The following is a 23,279-nucleotide window of genomic DNA, read 5'->3' on the forward strand; positions in this document are numbered from 1 at the left end:
GATTTTCAAGCAGATTTAAGGTCAAACTCAGGAACATTCCCTGTCTTCTCCAGCGTAGATTTGGCCTTGTTTTTTAGGTTATTGTCCTGCTGAAAGGTGAATTCATCTCCCAGTGTCTGGTGGAAAGCAGGCTGAATCAGGTTCTCCTCTAGGATTTAGCCTGTGCTTAGCATCATTCTGTTTATTTTTTATCCTGAAGAATTCCCCAGTCCTTAACAATTACAAGCATGCCCATAACATGATGCAGCCACCACTATGCTTGAAAATATGGAGTGGTACTCTGTAATGTGTTACTGGAATCACCACAAACACTGTATTAACAAAAAGTTAATTGCTTTGCCATTTTTTGCAGTATTACTTTAGTGCCTTGTTGATAACAGGATACATGTTTTGTAACATGTTATTCTGTACAGGCTTCCTTTTTCCTCTGTCAATTAAGTTAGTATTGTAGAGTAACTACATTGTTGTTGATCCATCCCGTCTTCTATCACATCAATTAAACTCTAAATATTTTAAAGTCACCGATTGCTTCATGGTGAAATCCTTGAGCAATTAACACTTTTTACTGCACACAGTGAGTCCATGCAACTTAAGCACATTTTTACTCCTTAACTTTAGACTTTCTATAAAAAAGGGGTTGAATACTTGACTCAAGATATTTCAGCTATTCATTTAATTAATTAATTTGTAATACATTTTTAAAAAACTATTCCACTTTGTCATTATGGGATATTTTGTGTAGGCCAGTGACAATTTGTTTACATTTAATCAATTTTAAATTCAGGATGAAATGTATAAAAAGTCAAGGGTGTGATTACTTTCTGAAGGCACGTTCACACAGATTACATTTAGAGTAAATATAATTTAATAAGAATATAATAAGAGGGTCAGACAACGCTAACAGTGTCATACATTAGTTTGGTATGTGGGCATCTAGGACCTTCATTTCTACCAGACTACCACGTCATTCCACAAACACACATCAACCATTTACCCTCCAAGGGAAAACCGTCAATTTCATAACACCATCATCAACCACGTTTTCCCCAGAGTCCTGTGAGTATCGAAGAGCCAGAGCGACTTATGTTCTTCTAGAGGACTGAGGGCAAATAACTCACATTTCACCACTGACTGTCATGATAGTCAAGTCAGCCCCTTTCCTTTTCAGTCACTGCTACGAGAATATGGGGTCCCACAGGACTCAGTCATAGCTCCACTACCGATTGATAGAATCAGTGGTAGAGATCCAGGAAAGCACACAGTACTCAACGTGACTCACTGTCCCGTCGTCTAGTGTGGCTGCACACCCTAAATGGAGAAGCATCAGTGATGTCTTTAAATGCCAAACATTCCCTGAGAGCACAACCAGTAAATATGAATCACCTTGAGGAGGACGGTAATGGTGAACAGTTAAAGTCACTCAGTATCGAGGGGATGATAGTGCGACAGTATCTTCTTAGCCTACAGCTCTCTAGAATCTAATTCGGTGTATAATGTGCGGATAGACATGATTTACAATCTCCACCAGAGGAGGTCCATCTAGGTACAAAGGTGAGAATGGATCTCCCCTATACATTTGGGGAAAATGTCAAATAAAAAAAATACTCCTAAATTAAACTATACTAAATATATACCCCCCCCCCCCCCCCACACACACACACTGCATTAAAGATGCACCACCAAGGAAATAAGCACAGACAAGACACACACCCTGCCATACTACTGTATTCCATCTTTCAAAAAAGAAAGATAAGATTTTAATATTACTTAACAATATGTTAAAAGGTAGCCAGTTTGGCTTCAGTGTTAATACAATATACACTCTATAACAGATTGATAGTGTGCATTGTTCTTTTCTTCAATTTCATTCTGAAAGTACTGTGATACAAGCTGGATACAAGTCAAAAATAGGGGGGAAAAAAAAAAACAGGTACACTTTTACTTATCGGTTTTGTTAAATGGAACTGAAAAAAATTAAAAAAGAACGTTGTCAAGTATTAAGCCAAGTTCCTCTCAGTGAAGTGAAGGTTGTTGGGGCAGGGGAGAGTGCGGCAGACCATGCCCATTCCCTTGTCAGTTAACTGAATGAGATGCCGTGCGAGGAATCGTGGGTAACAAGGGGATAGTAAGCCACAGTAACTGAATGAGAGGCTTTAGTTTAATTCATTAGCTATATCTATTTTTCTCCTATTTTTTTCCATGTGTGTCTGATTTCAGAAAGCATACATAGTAAGCATCTTTTGACTATGAATCAGCCCAAAAAAGAAAATGAATTTCAGAACATGGCTTTAAGTCATGAGAAATGCCCCTCAGACTAAAAGCACACAAACAAGCAATAAAAAAACAAAACAAGTAGAAAGTAGCATTTTGTCATTTTTCTTGTGTCATTTAATTGAAAAAAACAAAACAAAAAAACAATTCTCTCAAGAGTTCTGCTTGAGGATCAGACCAGAGGATGGGTTCATGGTAGAACCGCACAGCAACAAGGAACAAGGCAGCATGGGTGGGGCACAGCAGGGCTAGGCGATGACGGGGTCTGTGATAGCAGTTTACATGGGGGGGGGGGGGGGGGGGGGGAGTGGGTGCTGATTGCTTCCTGCCACAGTCTCTTTTTCTTTGCCCTACTGGAGGTCCCATCAGTGGGCGGCGAACGTTGCTTTCTTCAAGCTAAAGTTGGACCAGTTGATGGACAGCCGTTGTCGGGTCTGCCTGGCGGAATCCAAGCAGAACCTGGGGTGGAGGGAGGGAGAGCGATGGGGAGTTAAAGATCTACTCTAAGCAAAATGTTCCACTAGGGGCATTTGGAGGAGGGAAGTAAGCTCAAGCTAACTACCAATTATCTCTCCTTCCTCCTGAAGTGTGCATTTGTTCACTTCCCTTCACTGATTTGAAAGGACTCCACCAATCTAATGCTTTTGTATTTATGGGAAGTGTGAAAAAGTGCACACTTTCTCTCCATACCCACAAGCATAAGCTTATGATTATGATTCACATAATAGATTATGCATAAACTCAGCAACAACAAAAAAACATCCCCTTTTCAGGACGCTGTCTTTCAAGGATAATTCGTAAAAATCCAAAGAACTTCCCAGATCTTCATTGTAAAGGGTTTAAACACTGTTTCCCATGCTTGTTCAATGAACCATAAACAATTAATGAACATGTACCTGTGGAACGGTCGTTAAGACACTAACCACTTAGGTAGGCAATTAAGGTCACAGTTATGAAAACTTAAGACACTAAAGAGGCCTTTCTACTGACTCTGAAAAACACCAAAATAAACATGCCCAGGGCCCCTGCTCATCTGTGTGAACATGCCTTAGGCATGCTGCAAGGAGGCATGAGGACTGCAGATATGGCCAGGGCAATAAATGTCTGTACTGTGAGACGCCGAAGACAGCAATACAGGGAGACAAGACGGACAGTTGATCGTAGTGGCAGACCACGTGTAACAACACCTGCACAGGATCGGTACATCGGAACATCACACCTGCGGCACAGGTATAGGATGGCAACAACTGCTCAAATTACATCAGGAACGCACAATCCCTCTATCAGTGCTCAGACTGTCCGTAATAGGCTGAGAGAGGCTGGACTGAGGGCTTGTAGGTCTGTTGTAAGGCAGGTCCTCACCAGACATCACCGTAACAACATTGCCTATAGCCACAAACCCACCGTCACTCAACCAGACAGGACTGGCAAAGAGTGCTCTTCACTGACGATTTGTCTCACCAGAGGTGATGGTCGGATTAGTTTTTATAATCGAAGGAATGAGAGTTACACCGAGGCCTGTACTCTGGAGCAGGATTGATATAGAGGTGGAGGGTCCGTCATGGTCTGAGGCAGTGTGTCACAGCATCATCAGACTGAGCTTGTCGTCATTGCAGGCAATCGCAACGCTGTGCGTTACAGGGAAGACATCCTCCTCCTTCATGTGGTACCCTTCCTGCAGGCTCATCCTGACAGCATGACAATGCCACCAGCCATACTGCTCGTTCTGTGTGTGCTTTCCTGCAAGACAGGAATGTCAGTGTTCTGCCATGGCCAGCGAATAGCCCGGATCTCAATCCCATTGAGTACATCTGGGACCTGTTGGATTGGAGGGTGAGGGCTAGGGCCATTCCCCCCAGAAATGTCCGGGAACTTGCAGGTGTTTTGGTGGAAGAGTAGGGTAACATCTCACAGCAATAACTGGCAAATCTGGTGCAGTCCACAAGGAGATGCACTGCAGTACTTAATGCAGCTGGTAGCCACACCAGATACTGACTTAATTTTGATTTTGACCCCCCCCCCCCCTTTGTTCAGGGACACATTATTCAATTTCTGTTAGTCACATCTGTGGAACTTGTTCAGTTTGTCTCAGTTGTTGAATCTTATGTTCATACAACTATTTACACATGTTAAGTTTGCTGAAAATAAACACAGGCGACAGTGAGGACGTTTATTTTTTTTGCTGAGTTTATAAACCATCCAGCTTCACTTCAAGCCAGATTCAATTGCAATACTTTGCAGCTAAGCTTTCGGACGGATCGTTTTAAGCATTTTTATCTTTAAACAAAGCTTTATGGAGTCAATGCAAAGCAAGAGTCATTTGAGTGAATAGAATTAGGCCCGTACCTTTTGAAATACTCCACCTCCCTCTCAGTCTCGTCCATGTCAGTACTGTCCAGATCAATGTCTTTGGGCAGGAAAACGTCATCTGCAATAAGAGAACACTCGGTCACAAAATGGCAAGTTAACAATTGTAAATGTATATTTCACATTGTCCCCGTCTCAATATGTCTGGATGTTGTATGCTGCACTTCTGCAGCCCTGAAACTAACCATCCTACAGGGATTAATAAAACTGCACAACATAACCTAGCAGAGCATAGCATGCTGACCTATTGAGTTGTTCATCTTGTCAGCCTTCTTTTTCTTGTTCTTTTTGGACTTGGCCTTGGGCTGGGGGGATTCTGCACTGAGGAGTTTGCCGTTCTGCTGGGGCTGTTCCGTCTGTGAGGCAGGGGGTGGGGAGGGCTCCTTCAAGGGTCCGCTCCTCTCCTCTTTCGCCTGGCTCGCTGACTGCTGATGGTGCTGCCTTTTCCCGTTGCTCCTTTCCTCCTTCCTGGGTCCCGGTGCCAGAGGGGCGGCCGGATCTTCTGCGGGAGGCCTGGGTTGGGTCACTTTGACGTCTGGTGGTAGTTGTGGTGTACCGTTAGTGGTGGTCGCCTCTGGCATTTTCTTGACCATCATTGTCTCGCTGGCGGATTGCCCGATTGGCTGCTGCTGTTTTGGCCTGGCTTTGCCATTGGCCTCCGTCGGTTGGCGTGCGGCGGAGGAGCCGTTGAGAAGAAAGGGGGCTGGGGAGTTGGGGGCATTTTGGGTGAAAAGGGCCGGAGTAAGGGCTTTCTCCCTGCTGCTCTTTGGGCTGTGATGTGAGAGGGGAGGCCGGGACTGGGGTCGGTGCTCCACTCGGGGATCCTTGTGGCCAGGGAGGCGCATGAGGCTGTGCAGGAGCTGGCTCTTGCCGTTGCGGAGGTTCTCCAGGACGTTCTGGGCCGTCTGTTTTAGGGGCTGGGGGTTGTTCTGAGGTACGGGGGCAGGGAGCGGGGTGGCGAGCTCCTTGGCCTTATCCTTTTTCTTCTTGGCGGCGCGGAGGTGCTGCAACTCTTGCAGCCGGAGGAGTTCCCGTTGGAGGGCCTCCTCCTCCTCCTCCCGACGCCGCCGCTCCTGCTGCTCGCGGACCTCCACCTCCAGACGCACCTTCTCCTCCATCTGAGACACACACAGACAGACACACACACACACAAACACACACAGTTCATATCCAGTTGGTCCTTTGCTTCATTTAATAACAAAAAAACGATGGTTTGAACCAACTCCCCTTTTCAACTAATTCCTTTGCACCAATGTTAAAATTAAACCTTGAAGGGTTTACTAAACACTAAAACATATCATGTGTGGATTATCAGTGCAACTATAGACCACTTGAGGTTAAAATGCCTGGGGTGAACTATTACTTTAAAGTGACACTTTAAAATCACAACACTGTCATCTAAACAACAAGGGGTAACAGTTACAACATTTTGAAGGTGTTTCAAAACTCTTTAAATCACTACCTTCTTCTGTTTGTGGCGGGCCCGCTTGGCGGCCTTGGAGCTGGAGGCAGGCTTGTTGTCGCTGGCACTGTTGATGAACTGCAGCAGGTCCTCCACCAGCCGATGGTCCTCCACCCGCCGGGGGTCCTCCACCCGCCGGGGGTCCTCCACCCGCCGGGGGTCCTCCACCCGCCGGGGGTCCTCCACCCGCCGGGGGTCCTCCATACCGTCGGCGGCGCTGTCACGCTCCACCACGGCTGGCTGCTCCTCCCTCTTGGGCTGCTCCTCCTTCCGCTTGGTCAGACGGAGGCGCAGCTTCTCGCGCATTTCCGCGTAGTTGCGGCTGGTGGGCGCCGCCGGGGGCTAGGGGAGGAAACAAGGAAATAGTGTTAGATTATTCTGGTAGTTTCGAGTTGAATTGCGTTTGAATATCAGAGCCCTCAATACTATCTGAGGTGAGTTACCCCCATACAATGTAAAATGTGTTGGGGACCTAATCAAAAGTTCTATTGAAAGTGCCAGCTCTCTAGACAGTGTCCAGCAGGCCATTCTAGTAAAGATTTACATACTGTATTCTACATAATGTCAGTCTATATCAGTAAATACTATTACAGACTTCTGTTTCTGACTTTTCTGCAAGTTGATACATAGTAATATACTCATATTAGTACATGAGTATATGCGTATGTGTGCATGTCTCACCCCGCCGTGGCCAAAGAACTCGCAGTAGCAGCAGTCGCAGTACTTCCCTTCCTTCTGGTTGGTGGAGGTGGAGGTGGAGGAGCTGTGCTCCGAGCAGCTGTCCTCGTCCTGGCTCTCCTCCCCGTCGTAGCCCTGGTGGTCGTACGCCCCGTTTCCCTCACAACGGTGGCCCTCACACTCGGGGTCACTAGACGGGGTCAAACGCCAAGGTCAAAATGTCAATGTCATGCCAATATGTAGTAGTTGAAGCCCCGGTAGGTGAATTTCACCCAATAAATATCGGAACATTCTGTACTGTCAAATAAAGTTCTTCCAATTGAATGTATTTGTTTTACCAGAAGGAACCTCAGTTCTGACAAGTCGGATAAGACAAAGATCTATAGTAAACATATAACCAGCAACATTCACACACGACTGATACAATGCTTACAAGGATACAATGCTTACAAGGAATACGCAAGATAAATGTGGGGCACAAATATCTACTTCATTAAAGAGCTGTGCTATACAAGATAAATATACTGTAAGTCACACAAATACATTTTTCACTTAAACGCCGTACTGATACCGATACAAACTGTTAGTAGCGCTCTTGGTTTTAAGAGGTAAAAGACCTGAGCCGGTTCCCTGACGGCAGTACTGCATATTGGTTGTCCAGTGGATGTGTAAGATCCAAAATTATTTCTTTACCATTCTTATGTGTGCGCTCTTTGTAAATATAGGCGAGACTTTTGCCTTCTCCCGACAATCTTACCATTGACCTGCACAACTCTCTATAGGGTATTCTGACTTGCCCATGTGAGGGAGCCAAACCAGGCAACTACACTAAATGTTAAGACAGGCTCAATAAAACAATCTGTAAAAGGACAAACAGATTTACATCAGGCCTTCTAAGTTTACGAAGGAAGTACAGTCTGGATTGGTATTTAGATAACTGTCCCAAAGTTGGCTCCTAAGTTCAGCTTGTTGTTAACTATTGTACTGATGTTGATTGACTTGGAGCTCGACGGCATGATCAGCTAGACGGCCGCTTCCTAAAGTCCATGATTAGGTCTTTGGATTTCAGCAACAGAGGTCAAATTTGTCCACTGTGGACTGAATCAGGTCATCAGAATCAGATGTGCCAAGTGTCATCTGAGTATTTTATGTACTGTATGTTCTCTCAGGGCAGGTGCTCCTACAGTCCACCGTATAGTGTAACCAGGACAGGAGAGATGATTGAGCCCTATGCTGCACTCACAGTTGAATCTCACCAACGGTGGTCTATTTGACAAAAAATATAAAATCCACAGAATGAGTTTAGGACTTAGGTTCATATTCAAAAGTTTCTGACCCATTAGATATGGCTGTATAGTGCTAAAAACACTGGAAAAGGCCAGAAACACAGTCCAGGCATAGGACTTAGCAAGGTGTAGTACAGTAGGAACACAAGAACATCGTCCACCCCATTGCTTATAGGCAAATTGAAGGGGGTTTGTATGTGGGAGAGAACCAAACACTCAAAATGTTTCATTATGACAGGCGTTGGAAATCGCTGAGGACAGCAGAGCGGATCTTCTTGGGCACTGGGAGTACGATGGATGGTTTCCACAGGGCTGGTACTGTATGCTCCCTCAGTGAGCGATTGAACAGCTCACAGAACACACCTGACAATTCCTTGTGGCAGGAATTCAGTTGCTGATGTTATCTGGGGCAGTTTTGTTTACTGACATTTGATTTAACTCCCTATCAACATATACTTCCTCTATAACCAAATCAGCTTCCCTTGTGCTAAAGATACAAATTCACACAACAGCTCATCCTCCTCAGTACTGAAGTCCAGACTATCTAACCTAGAATAAAGTGTTCAGACTCTTGGAAAACTCTATGCAATGGTCTTTTGATTGGACATTGAGCTCAGTGTGGTTAGTTGGTAGTCCAGAGAGGGTTTTAGGCCCTTCCAAGTACCCCTCATCTTTCCATCCTGGAATAGTCCTTCACCCTTTTCTTTGTAACCCTTTTTGCTTATTTTATTGGTCTGTTCAGCTTCAGCTGAATACGCTTTGATTCCATCCCTATTACCAGAGGAAAATGCTATTTATTTTCTGATTTAATGTCATTTCCGGTTCCTTTGTAATGCAGGAAATATTATTTGAAAACACTTTTTTGAAGAGACCACTGTATCCTCACAAAAATGTATATAATCAGACAAAGCCTCTAAAGTCTAATCCAGTGTGACATTTTCTGAGAACAATCCAAATCTGTACTGTCAAAGCAGTCTCGCAGCACTGTCCTGGATGTTTCATTCCACTGTTTGACAGATTTATAGACCATTCCCTCTCTGTAGTTTAGTTCGGTAGGCCGGTATGAGGTGGACTGCATTATGAGCCGCAGTGCTTAGAGGAGCCTTCTGAATAGACTGGTGTTTTACTACCCCATGTTGCACATGTAACATATTGCTGATAAGAAGGAAGAGTCTTTGAGAGTAGAGCTGTTGAAATCACCCAGTTTTACTAAAATCAGGGAGTCCGGGTGATTTTGACTATGCGCTGCACGCAATAAGAGATAACATCTGCAGTGCAAGTAACATTGGCTATGGGTAGTACATAGACAAGAATGATCAAGAACTGACCGAATTCACAGGGCAGGTACTTTGGTCTGAAGAAGAGGGATAGTAGCGCCACATCTGATGAGCAGTGCGATTCCAGAGTGGTACAATATACTACAATGCAAGCTAGATCTACTCAGGCTTTTATAAAGCTAGCCAATGTCAGTTAGCTTCACACTCCAGCTGAGACTTCATTCGTACTACGACAGTGGATATTGCTCGGTTGCCTGCCGCTAACTCTATGAGGGATGTAGCACGTGGCGAGTCGAACACCGAATTTGTGATTGAGACAATGCTGAAAAATCTAAAACGCGATAGGCGATTCAGTGCCACATTTTTATTTGTGCCCAAATCAAAATGAATTTAGAGTTATCTTGCAAATTCAGCAGGCTATGGTGTGAAATAGGCCGTTAGAAGTGCGGTCTCTTTTAATCTGGCCCTCAAACCATCATGGTCACCTAATAATCCCCAGTTTACAATTGGCTCATTCATCCCCCTCTCCCCTGTAACTAATCCCCAGGTCGTTGCTGTAAATGAGAACGTGTTCTCAGTCAATTTACCTGGTAAAATAACGGATAAATAAAATAAAAAATATTACGTAGCTTTAATGTTGTCTTTGGTGTGCTGATCAATGCAACAGCAGCTTCCCCCCCCACTAATTGTATTAGCCTAAGTCATACAAAGGTGTGTGAAGTTTCAAAGGCATTTTGTCATTAATAAATGTATAATGTGCTAGGTATTCTAACATTACTATAGTTAACAAAATAATAAATACAATATTTACTCAGTCATCTTCTTCAATTAAAGGGGATGATGACAATATTTCAGAGAGGGAGGGATTATGATTTCATTGGTCCTCAAACCACAGCTCAGACACTTCATTCAAGGTAAATGGAGTTAGCCTGACCCGGAGCAAGTTAGTTCTGAATGACTCGTTGCCATAGAAATGTACCACCTCTGCGCTTTTCCCATGTCTAGGTCATGCCTGTATGGTGCTCCGAATCCAGCAAAGCTCAGTTCTGAGTCAATGACGTGTCATCTAACCATGTTTCAGTAAGACAGATCAGGTTGACCTCTCAGTATGCCCATTGAAACTTAACGTTGGCATGTAGCTCATCCATTTTATGAAGTATAGAAGGGAGCGATAGGCTTCCAATGTTCTGGTTATGAGTAAGACCTAGCTGTGTAGAAGCCCACTCAAAGCATCAGTGGGTGGTTACAATTTAATGCTCTCCAATAGCCATGAAGCGGTAAGTAGGCAGAAGTTTTGCCTTATCAACTGATACAGGATCAGACTTTAATTAAATGGGCAATATTAGTCTTTGGGACTGGGGGGCAGTATTGAATAGCTTGGATAATAAGGTGCCCAGAGTAAACTGCCTGCTACTCAGGCCCAAAAGCTAAAATATGCATATAATTAGAGATTTGGATAGAAAACACTATGAAGTTTCTAAAACTGTTTGAATGATGTCTGTCAGTATAACAGAACTCATATGGCAGGCAAAAACCTGAGAAAAAAATCCAACCAGGAAGTGGGAAATCTGAGTTTTGTAGTTTTTCAAGTCATTGCCTATTGAATATACAGTGTCTATGGTGTCAAGTTGCACTTCCTAAGGCATCCACTAGATGTCAGCAGTCTTTAGAACCTTGTTTCAGGCTTCTATTGTGAAGGGGAAGAGAATAAGAGCTGTTTGAGTCAGGTGTCTTGCAGAATGCCATGAGCTAAATCATGCGCTTGGCCATGAGGGGTAGCTGCGTTCCTTTTCATTTCTAAAGACAAAGGAATTGTCCGGTTGAAACATTATTGAAGATTTATGATAAAAACATCCTAAAGATTGACTCTATACATCGTTTGACATGTTTCTACGAACTGTAATATAACTTTTTTGACATTCCGTCTGAACTAAGCGATCGCGCATTGAGCATTTGGATTACTGGGCTAAACGCGCAAACAAAAAGGAGGTATTTGGACATAAATGATGGACTTTATCGAACAAAACAAACATTTATTGTTGAGCTGGGATTCCTGGGAGTGCATTCCGATGAAGATCAAAGGTTAGTGATTAATTTAAATCGCTATTTCTGACTTTTGTGAGCCCTCTCCTTGGCTGGAAAATGGCTGTATGATTTTCGGTGACTAGGTGCTGACCTAACAATCGTTAAGTGTGCCGTAAAGCCTATTTGAAATCGGACACTGTGGCTGGATTTACAAGAAGTCTATAATACTTGTATGTTTGAGGAATTTTAATTATGGGATTTCTGTTGTTTTGAATTTGGCGCCCTGCAATTTCACTGGCTGTTGGCGAGGTGGGACGCATATCCCAGAGAAGTTAATGAAAAAAAAAAAGACTGACATGCCAATGCCTAACCACTGATACAGGCTAGGGTGTCCACCTACTCTGCCAAAAAATAGGTGAAAACGCACTTTCGTGATGACATTTGCCTTCTTTACAGTTTACCAAGACAAATATGATTCTTCCTGTTCTGAATCGTTCTGTGAGTTTTTTCTAACATATTGTAATGAAACAGCAGGAAGCAGGTCGAGGGTTCTTGCCCGAAGTCCAGAGCGCTATCGACTGTGCCGCAAAAGCATGCTCGAGCAGCAGAGTCGATATCCATGCTTATAAACCCAGTGTCGTTACACGACTCCCTCCTTTCAAAGAGCGCATCCTCACGATAGCTTGCGACTCAACGTCTTATAGGAACGCGCTCACTGGCCAAGCATACGCAGTCGTGGATGCAAGGTCCGATCCCACTTCCGACACCAATGTAATGAAACAGCAGGGAGCAGGTCTCGGACCCTCGACCTTCTAGCCCGAAGTCCAGCGCGCTATCAACTGTGCCGCAAAAGCATGCTTGAGCGGCAGAGTCGATATCCGCGCTTATAAACCCAGGGTCATTACAATATCATTATATCCAAAACGTCAGATTTTGTAACCTAATAATTCCAATTTAAAAAGCACCGAGCTCTATTGACAGTAGCGTAGCTTTCTCGCTGAAACTTTTGAGGATGATACATTTTTTGGTCATCGTCTTCCAAGTCGTTTTCTGCAGGTCGCAAAAAGCAAAATTAGCATGACACAAGCTGAATTAAAATGTAAAAGGCTTTGAAAAAAAAGCTTGCAGTACGCTCAGGCCTTGATATTTTCTCATCACTCTAATGGTCAATGTTAGTATCAGGAGTAGGTTAATCTGATCTTAGATTTGTGATAAAAGGAAACTTAAACAAGGGAATGACCTGCACACGCTGGGCGGGGCGCTAATGGCCCCGTCGGCTGGGGCGGCGGCAGGCGGCTCGGCTGGGGACAGGCACATGCCCTGGTGGTGGGCCTCCATGAAGCCTGGGGCTGGGGTGGCCGTCGTTAGGAAGGGCTGCGAGCCCATGCTGGGGTAGTGGTGCTGGGTGGTGCTACCAGGCGCAGGTGGCAGGGCTGGGCCAGATGAGAGGGGAGGGAGGGAGGCCAGGCCCGTGGGGCTGTTCCTAGGGGCGATAGGGCCAGGTTGTTGCCTATGGTCCTCTTTACCTATATTGTGAAATACGTCACCTGGCAGAGACAGAAAAAAAAATGCATATTCAGCAGCTGGTCAGTGAAGATTGGAGACAATTTACATGAAGTCTCAATGGAGGAAATACATTTACAATCTAACACTAAGTCACACCCATGTTTTTGGGTCATCAGGTATATTCTGACCTCTGCATGTCTATTGTGTATTTGGAACATGTTAAATTACAATCAATACTGCAAACACTTTCCCTTTCTCAGGCAGCTTTCCTGTGACATCAGTACAGATCAAGGAGATGTCAATGAGAAGAAGCTAATTCAGGCCATTGAAACGCAGCCTTGGGGCTAGTAAGCACCCCTCCCCCCACTTTGTCACATACAATGGGGCAAAAAAGTATTTAGTCAGCCACCAATTGTGCAAGTTTTCCCACTTAAAAAGATGAGGCCTGTAATTTTCATCATAGGCACACTTCAAATATGACAGACAAAATTAGAAAAAAATATCCAGAAAATCACATTGTAGGATTTTCAATGAATTTATTTGCAAATGATGGTGGAAAATAAGTATTTGGTCAATAAGTCTCAATACTTTGTTATATACCCTTTGTTGGCAATGACAGAGGTCAAATGTTTTCTGTAAGTCTTCACAAGGTTCACACACACTGTTGCTGGTATTTTGGCCCATTCCTCCATGCAGATCTCCTCTACAGCAGTGATGTTTTGGGGCTGTTGCTGGGCAACACGGACTTTCAACTCCCTCCAAATATTTTCTATGGGGTTGCGATCTGGAGACTGGCTAGGCCACTCAAGGACCTTGAAATGCTTCTTACGAAGCCACTCCTTCTTTGCCCGGGCGGTGTGTTTGGGATCATTGTCATGCTGAAAGACCCAGCCACGTTTCATCTTCAATGCCCTTGCTGATGGAAGGAGGTTTTCACTCAATCTCACGATACATGGCCAAATTCATTCTTCCTTTACACGGATCAGTCGCCCTGGTCCCTTTGCATAAAAACAGCCCCAAAGCATGATGTTTCCACCCCCATGCTTCACAGTAGGTATGGTGTTCTTTGGATGCAACTCAGCATTCTTTGTCCTCCAAACACGACAAGTTGAGTTTTTACCAAAAAGTTATATTTTGGTTTCATCTGCCCATATGACATTCTCCCAATCTTTTTCATCCAAATGTTCTCTAGCAAACTTCAGATGGGCCTGGACATGTACTGGCTTAAGCAGGGGGACACGTCTGGCACTGCAGGATTTGAGTCCCTGGCGGTGTAGTGTGTTACTGATGGTAGGCTTTGTTACTTTGGTCCCAGCTCTCTGCAGGTCATTCACTAGGTCCCCCCGTGTGGTTCTGGGATTTTTGCTCACCGTTCTTGTGATCATTTTGATCCCACGGGGTGAGATCTTGCGTGGAGCCCCAGATCAAGGTAGATTATCAGTGGTCTTGTATGTCTTCCATTTCCTAATAATTGCTCCCACAGTTGATTTCTTCAAACCAAGCTGCTTACCTATTGCAGATTCAGTCTTCCCAGCCTGGTGCAGGTCTACAATTTTGTTTCTGGTGTCCTTTGACAGCTCTTTGGTCTTGGCCATAGTGTAGTTTGGAGTGTGGCTGTTTAAAGTTGTGGACAGGTGTCTTTTATACTGATAAGTTCAAACAGGTGCCATTAATACAGGTAACGAGTGGAGGACAGAGGAACCTCTTAAAGAAGAAGTTACAGGTCTGTGAGAGCCAGAAATCTTGCTTGTTTGTAGGTGACCAAATACTTATTTTCCACCATCATTTGCAAATAAATTCATTAAAAATCCTACAATGTGATTTATGATTTTTTTTCTCATTTTGTCTGTCATAGTTAAAATGTACATATGATGAAAGTTACAGGCCTCTCATATTTTCAAGTGGGAGAACATGCACAATTGGTGGCTGACTAAATACTTTTTTGCCCCACTGTATGTACAGATCAACAAGACATGGAGATGAAGCGACTTTAGACTATGCAGATATGGCTCTGCTCCAATACCCACACTAACATACTTCTTAAAGCTTCTGCATGCAAGAGTGTATTATGAAGACATTGTGATATTATTGTTTGTTTTGGACTGTTTGTTCGGGCACTATTATTTTTTTTGTTGAGGCAAAACGAAGTCGGTAGCCGAAGTCTACGCCCCTTCGTTGGTGATTGGTCAACAGTAGGTATTCTTCAAGTCTTTGTTGTCCTTCTACAACATACTTTTTAATTGAGAAATGCTGCACCAAACATCTTAGTTAAATGTAAAATTGCACGACTAAGATCTTCGTCAAAAACGTCAAAATTAATGGACAGATTTCTTGAGTTCTTAGATGAATTCTGACTACAGCGTCTCAAAATGGACAAACAGTACTACTGCTGCTTTTATCAAATATTTCAAGCGAAGATCTTTTAAGGGAGTACGTGAGCACACTAGTTCAGTTATGAAGCATGCTGACGCCTTTAGAATTAACCAATGCATGTATGTATGTGGTGGTGTGTTAGTATGGATATTGGAGTGTAGCAGTGTGCCATCGGGCTAGCCCAAAGCTACGCTCCTCCTCCTCTTCAGTTTTACCTAAGGAGTTGGGTCTTTTAGATGAAACTTGGATGTGATTATTACTTGACTGGACAGTGGTTGCCGTGCAGGAGACTGAGGCGGTGGAGGCAGAGGTGGCCATCACCACTTTGTTGGCCTCCAGGAAGGCATCTTGGAAATTGTAGAGACACTTCTTCTTGGCAGTGTTCTTCCTCTCCCTGGGCAGGGGCTGTTGCTGCTCTGACGGCAAGGGGGGGGGGAGGTGAAGGGGGGTGGTCTCGGCCGAGGCGGTGTGGGCATGGTCCCCATAGCCCGAGGAGGGGAGGGGCACGCCGGGGTGGTGGGGTGATCCCAGCATGTCCCCTGGTAATGAAGACAAACATTTTATTTGTATTTATTTCACCTTTATTTAACCAGGCAAGTAAATTAAGAACACATTTTTATTTACAAGGATGGCCTGGCAAAAAACATTTGAAAAACAAGGGTTCGCCGCACGTGTAAGATCCTGTGTAAGTCTAAAGATTTAGACGGGTGAGAAAGAACATCGGACAAACAATAAGGATGGCTGTCACTGTACACAAAGTTCAAGAGTACATTGAATTCTATAGCACGAGGGTGGAACAATTCTACTATAGTAGAATGAACACTGAACCTTGTCGGGACCCATCCTTGTGTAAACTACAGAGACCAAGTCAGAAGGAAGAGGAGCTGGGGGAAGGAGGCTGAAATGGGAGTGGAATGGGACTCTTACAGCAAGATCAGGCATGTAGTTGCAGGCAATGGAGCTGGGAGCTGAAATAAAATAAGCCCCTCCTCCTTTAGCCTACATCAGGGATGGCAGAATCATCCTTCTCTTGGAGAACTACATGGTATGCAGGCTTTTGCTCCACCCCCATTGTACCACACCTGATTTAGCTAATTAAGATTAATTATTCCGTGTGAGCAGCTGGTTAGTAGAATCAGGCGGGCTATATTAGGTTTTGTAGTGAAAGTCTGCAGTAGGGTAGCTAGCTCCGTGGTAAAGTTCCCACACAGATCTAGGATCATCTTTCCCTCCCCCAATCTTAACTGTAACCATTAGTGCGGAAAATGCTAAACCGACCCAGTACCAGCGTCAAAGAGCGATTTCACCCTACACCAGCTCTCCAGGAGGAAGGTTGGTCGTCCATGGGCTAGATGAAGAGGTATGTTCTCACCTGGCAGGGGCTCCTGCAGCAGCACTGATGGGTTCCAATTCTTCATCATGGCAGCGTCGCAGATGTTCTCGAACTTGAGCGAGAGGCACTGCAGCGAGCTGTTCCAGTCGCCAGCGCCTCCGCCAAAGCAGTTCTGGTAGACGTGGTCCGGTAGGGAGGGGCTGAAGGCCTGCTGCTTGGGCCCTGTGTGGCTCGATGTGGGGGAAGGGGGGAGAGGCTAGGAACAGGATAGAATAGTTCCGTTTGATCTTACAATCTTGATGGTTGTACAGTTGTCTCATAAAACTGAAGGACCTCGGCGTTACTCTGGACCCTGACCTCTCTTCTGAAGAACATTTCAAGAATATTTTAAAGAAGAGCAGCTTTTCTCCATCTTCTTAAAAAGAATCGACAACTTTTTGTCCAAAAATGATGCAGAAAAGTTCATCCATGCTTTTGTCACTTCTAGATTAGACTACTGCAATGCTCTACTCCCCGGCTACCCGGATAAAGCACTAAATAAACTTCAGTTAGTGCCAAACACAGCTGCTAGAATCTTGGCTAGAATCAAAACATTTGATCATATTACTCCAGTATTGGCTTCCTGTTAAGGCTAGGGCTGATTTCAAGGTTTTACTGCTAACCTACAAAGCATTACATGGGCTCCTACCGCTAGTCACAAGACGCAGGCCTCCTTATTGTCCCTAGAATTTCTAAGCAAACAGCTGGAGGTAGGACTTTCTCCTATAGCTCAATTTTATGGAATGGTCTGCCTATCCATGTAAGGACGCAGACTCGGTATCAACCTTTAAGTCTTTACTGAAGACTCATCTCTTCAGTAGGTCCTATTTTTTATTTATTGAACTGTTATTTAACTAGGCAAGTCAGCTAAGAACAAATTCTTATTTACTATGATTGAGTGTAGTCTGGCCCAGGGGTGCAAAGGTGAACGGCAAGACACTGGAGTGACGAATCGCCCTTGCCGTTTCTGCTTGGTTGGCTCTGCCCAAATTACGCGGGCTGAGTCACTGGCTTACTAGTGCGCCACCATGCCGGCCCTAGGACGGGTGCAGTATCTATGGTGCAATAGTCTGTGCCAGGGGGCTTGGTTCAGTCTATCCTATCTGGTGTATTTATCCTGTCTTATCGGTGGTTCTGTGTGCCTGATGACTCCAGCCTAGCTCCTCTGTAGGGTCCTGCCTATTGAGAGTTTTTCCTAGCCAAATAAATGTGATTGATTGATAGTCCTAGACTAAAAAGCATTTTCCATTGATCTTGCTTTTTAGTCCAGGAGTACGCTTAATCTGGGTCCGGGAAACTGGCCCTTGGTGCTTGGACCCTCAGCCCATATTAATTCTGTGTCTGTGAAAAAAACTGCCAAAGTAAAGCCAATAAATGCAATAAAGACACAGAATTAACTATATTTGCTTGGACCCTTAGTCTCACAGGATATTTTCAATAGTGACAGCTTTTTACAACAACACTTGGCACAACCAAGCTGCAATCCCTCATAGTAGATATTAGAGGTTGACCGATTAATCGGAATGGCCGATTAATTAGGGCCAATTTCAAGTTTTCATAACAATCGGAAATCGGTATTTCGGGACACCGATATGGCCGTTTTAAAAAATATTTTTAACACCTTTATTTAATCTTTATTTATCTAGGCAAGTCAGTTAAGAACACATTCTTATTTTCAATGACTGCCTTGGAACGGTGGGTTAACTGCCTCGTTCAGAGGCAGAACGACAGATGTTTACCTTGTTAGCTCGGGGGATTCAATCTTGCAACCTTACAGTTAACTAGTCCAACGCTCTAACCACCTGCCTCTCAATGTACTCCACGAGGAGACTGCCTGTTACGCGAATTCAGTAAGCCAAGGTAAGTTGCTAGCTAGCATTAAATGTATCTTAAAAAAACAATCAATCATAATCACTAGTTAACTACACATGGTTGATGATATTACTAGTTAATCTAGCGTGTCCTGCGTTCACATATAATCGATGAAATGCGTATCGTTGCTCCAATGTGTACCTATAACCATAAACATCAATGCCTTTCTTAAAATCAACACACAGAAGTATATACATGTATTTTTAAACCTGCATATTTAGCTAAAAGAAATCCAGGTTAGCAGGCAATTTTAACCCGGTGAAATAGTGTTCATTGCACGCAGAGTCAGCGTATATGCAACAGTTTGGGCAGCCCAATTTGCAGGAATTGTACGTAATTATGACATAACATTGAAGGTTGTGCAATGTAACAGGAATATTTAGACTGCCCACCCGTTAGATAAAATACGGAACGGTTCCGTATTTCACAAAGAATAAACGTCTTGTTTCCGACCATATTAATGACCTAAGGCTCGTATCTATGATTTGATAGTGCAGTCTGACTGAGCGATGGTAGGCAACAGCAGGCTCGTAAGCATTCATTCAAACAGCACTTTTGTGTGTTTGCCAGCAGCTGTTTATGACTTCAAGCCTATCAACTCCCGAGATTAGGCTCGTGTAACCGATGTGAAATGGTTAGCTAGTTAGCGGGGTGCGTGCTAATAGCGTTTCAAACGTCACTCGCTCTGAGACTTGGAGTGGTTGTTCCCCTTGCTCTGCATGGGTAACGCTGCTTCGAGGGTGGCTGTTGTCGATGTGTTCCTGGTTTGAGCCCAGGTAGGGACGAGGAGAGGGACGAAAGCTATACTGTTACACTGGCAATACTAAAGTGCCTATGAGAACATCCAATAGTTAAAGGTTAATGAAACACAAATGGTATAGAGAGAAATAGTCCTATAATTCCTATAATAACTACAACCTAAAACTTCTTACCTGGGAATATTGAAGACTCATTAAAAGGAACCACCAGCTTTCATATGTTCTCATGTTCTGAGCAAGGAACTGAAACGTTAGGTTTCTTACATGGCACATATTGCACTTCTACTTTTTTCTCCAACACTTTGTTTTTGCATTATTTAAACCAAATTGAACAGGTTTCATTATTTATTTGACACTAAATAGATTTTTTTTAATGTATTATATTAAGTTAAAATAAGTGTTCATTCAGTCTGGTTGTACTTGTCATTATTACAAATAAAGAAGAAATCGGCCGATCAATCGGTATCGGCTTTTTTTGGTCCTCCAATAATCGGTATCGGCGTTGAAAAATCATAAAATCGGTCGACCTCTAGTAGATATGAGCTCATTTGATACCGTGCGACCTCGTGGCATATCAATGGAATTACAGTGAAACATCCAACCAAAAAAGGTATAACAGAGTTGAATCACTTCCTTGTGATGATGTAAATCCCCTGAAGGGAATGTATCAATGGGCGAATTCGTTTTGCATGGCCCGGTGCCCCGGTTGGGTGGAGATTTCACTTAAGGACCAATGGAATGGTCTAAAATGCAAAAACTACACCCACCAGGGGCACCGGGCCATGCAAAACAAACTCCACCAATGAAAAGTTCCCATGGTGAAAACACCCAAAATTACCAGTTAAGAGGGATTAGAGGTGTTACCACTCAAATCATATCTTAAACTTAAATAATGTAAATACCCATCACTTTTCTAGACAAAGTATAGCCAATAAAGTGTCTAACTAGGGCTGTGACAATAATGGAATTTTTGGTAACAATTGTCATGCAAATGACAACTGTTACTCAATTGTTGTTTTGTTGAATAATGTTTTGAGCTTATAATGCATCTTTGAAAATTTGCTACAACATACCTAATGAATATAACACAGCTTTGGTGACACCACTGTCTCAAAAACAAATGGTTTTGACTGATTGGAACTTTTGGAAATTCAGCTTCTCCTCCCGACCTCTCGTAAAATGATTACCAACTTTACCCAATTCATGTAAAAATGAAAAACTGCTATTTGGCAAACTACACATAGTTTAATCCCCCATTCTCCTAAAATGAATGTACTAATACGATGACGATTATCATTTTTTTGTTCATGGTCATTGTCCATAACTGATTATTCAATAACTGTGCTAGCCATATCTGTATGTGACTATGGCTGTATCCCAATACCCATAAATGACTTCCATTCGTTGTCTCCTCTCCCTCAAGAGCATTGAAATGGTTTCCACCCATCAACACCCTTACAGAGCAGTGGTAAGATAAGTAAGGGACATAAGTAAAGAAAGCCTTTCAAGACTATTGGTGCACAGCCTGTATCTGTTGAGCATTCAGGAGTTAATATAAGCTGCCCCTAACCACTGACACGGGGTCAGATTTCATTCACCCCGCCCCCTCGGACACCCAAGGTCAGTTTTGGGAGTAGGGTAACATCTACCCTTAACCCTTGTTGGTGGTATGTGTGTGTTCACTCACCTTGCTGTGTGAAAGGGGGGGGCTGGGGTAGAGTGTTGGGTGCAGCAGGGGCCGGGGCAGGTGGGAGAGGTTATGCAGGGGCAGGTGGCCGTGGATGTGGGGGTAGAGGTGGAGGGCAGAGTGGTTGGGGGTCTGGTTGTTGCCCTCAGTGAAGAACTGATGGTGGTGGCCTGAGGGGGGCGTGTGGATCCGGCGGGGGGAGAGAGGGGGAGCTGGGCCCAGGGGGGGGAGGGAGGAGGACAGGTCCTGGTTGCACACGTGGCACTCACAGGCGTGCTGTTCCACCTGGAACGAGAGAGAAACAAGACGGCTACGGTGAGTTTTACTTCATTTGAACCAGTGTGAGCATTTTACGCTAGATGGCGACATACACAATCGGCTGTGTGGAGGCTGTGTTCCCCATGCATTGGAATCTATTCAAATTGAATATAATCTTTCTCTAGGTATTCCATATCTCAGTAGGTTAACCTGATTCTAATTCTACCTCGAGCCCTAGTTGTGTAGTGTGGTTGTACCTGTTGCTGTTGGTAGTAGGGCGGAGGGCTGTTGCTCTTCCCTGGGGAATGCTCCCTCCGCTGGCCCGGAGGCTCCCCGCAGTTCTCCTCGTCAGCCTCCTCCTCGTCGCCCTCCGACGAACTACTGCTGCTCCCTCCAGGAGACTGGAGGGGGAGAGAGAAATCAGAGTAAGAGGGGATAGTGAGGGGAATGGAAAGAGAGAGATGGGAGGAAGTAGGCAGAGGATGAGAGAAAACAGAGGGAGAGAGGAGAGTGAGGAGGATAGAGATGGGAGAGAGCAAGGAAGCACAAATAACTACAAGTCAAAGAACATTTCCTCAATCAAATCTGTCCCAGTCCAGGAACTTGGACAGAGAAATTCAGCAGCGAAATGTGTTAAACTTGCATCAAGGGCACCATCACTCACGGTGTATGGTGAAGTTTCCCCAGATGCTGATCTTGGGCCAGTTTTGCATTTCCCCCACTAATGGTTAAGGTCAGGATTGGGGGAGGGGAAGTTGATCCTAGATCTGTAACTAGGGTAAACTACACCCCGGAGCCGTCAACCATCCACACACCTCAACTTTGAGCGCCATGTTCTCTCCGCCACCATTGAGCTCGCTGTGCAGGCCGTTCATGCCGGCCACCACCCCTGGGTCCTCATAGCTGCCCATGGGGTAGATGTCCGCAAACTTGCCCAACAGTGGAGGCACTTCATCATCGTCACTACCATTGCGAGGAGGAGGAAGAAGAGATAGGGAAAGAGAAAATAATGAAGGTGAATATCAAAACAGGAGTGGCCCTGTTAACATAAAATGATTATAGGAAATGACATTACATGATTGGAGAGCACATACCTGATAACAAGGAGTTATAACTACATATACCACAAGAGTAACCATAACCACAATAAATACATTATAACAATATCAACTAGATATTGGGATAAATCCTGCTGGTAGCATGAACTAGAGCTGGGAAATCTGGACCAAAAAAATCCACATCACGATAAATTGGATGAATAATCACGATAATGATAATTAAAAACATCCTAAAGATTGATTCCATACTTAGGTTGGCATGTTTCTACGGGCTGTAACGGAACTTTTTTAACTTTTCGTCCGACGTTCGGCGCGACCTGAACGCGCTTTTGGATTTGTTTACCAAACGCCTTAACAACATAAGACATTCTGCTTTTTGTGACTCCTCTCTTTGGCTGGAAAAATGGCTGTGTTTTTCTGTGGCTTGGTGGTGACCTAACATAATCGTTTGTGGTCTTTTCGCTGTAAATCCTTTTTGAAATCAGACACTGTGGCTGGATTAACGAGAATTGTATCTTTAAAATGGTGCAAAATACTTGTATGCTTGAGGAATTTTAATTATGAGATTTTTGTTGTTTTGAACTTGGCGCCCTGCACTTTCACTAGTTGTTGCGGGGTCCAGTCCTAGACAGGTTAAGGGCTCCTGAGTGGCGCAGTGGTCTAAGGCACTGCATCTTAGTGCAAGAGGAGTCACTGCAGTCCCAGGTTCGAATCCAGGATGCATCACATCCGGCTGCGATTGGCCCAGCGTCGTCCGGGTTTGGCCAGGATAGGCTATCATTGTAAATAAGAATTTGTTCTGAAATGACTTGCCTAGTTAAATAAAGGTTAAATAATTCTCCAGAGAAAGGGGGATGAAAGGGGGATGAATATATTCAACTGAAATGCGTCTTCCGCATTTAACCCAATCCCTCTGAATCAGAGAGGTGCCGGGGGTTGCCTTAAATCGACATCCACGTCTTCGGCACTCAGCGGCAGAACGACAGATTTTTACCTTGTCAGCTCAGGGAATCCTTCCGGTTGACCCAA

At 44.2% G+C, this 23,279-nt stretch overlaps 1 protein-coding gene across 4 annotated transcripts in view; it reads right to left on the reverse strand.

Moving 5' to 3' along the window:
* Window positions 1-1,715: 1,715 nt before the first annotated feature.
* LOC110497482 (protein FAM193A) overlaps window positions 1,716-23,279 on the reverse strand; it is a 47,967-nt gene continuing 26,403 nt past the window's right edge. For 3 of the 4 annotated variants that reach the window (XM_021573610.3, XM_090210781.1, XM_021573611.3), the window contains 11 exons: window positions 22,008-22,155; window positions 21,450-21,593; window positions 20,935-21,219; window positions 16,618-16,834; window positions 15,461-15,784; window positions 12,607-12,913; window positions 6,782-6,968; window positions 6,101-6,442; window positions 4,883-5,756; window positions 4,618-4,699; window positions 1,716-2,730 (listed from right to left, as the gene is read on the reverse strand). In XM_021573610.3, coding sequence (XP_021429285.2) covers window positions 2,637-2,730; window positions 4,618-4,699; window positions 4,883-5,756; window positions 6,101-6,442; window positions 6,782-6,968; window positions 12,607-12,913; window positions 15,461-15,784; window positions 16,618-16,834; window positions 20,935-21,219; window positions 21,450-21,593; window positions 22,008-22,155 — 3,004 coding nt within the window. In that variant the 3' untranslated portion in view covers window positions 1,716-2,636. The remainder of the gene's footprint in view (window positions 2,731-4,617; window positions 4,700-4,882; window positions 5,757-6,100; window positions 6,443-6,781; window positions 6,969-12,606; window positions 12,914-15,460; window positions 15,785-16,617; window positions 16,835-20,934; window positions 21,220-21,449; window positions 21,594-22,007; window positions 22,156-23,279) is intronic. The other variant, XM_036954465.2, reaches the window with a different exon arrangement.

Source organism: Oncorhynchus mykiss, chromosome 19 (genome assembly GCF_057628025.1).
Source record: "Oncorhynchus mykiss isolate SJ-2025 chromosome 19, ASM5762802v1, whole genome shotgun sequence".
In the NCBI taxonomy this organism is placed as follows: domain Eukaryota; kingdom Metazoa; phylum Chordata; class Actinopteri; order Salmoniformes; family Salmonidae; genus Oncorhynchus; species Oncorhynchus mykiss.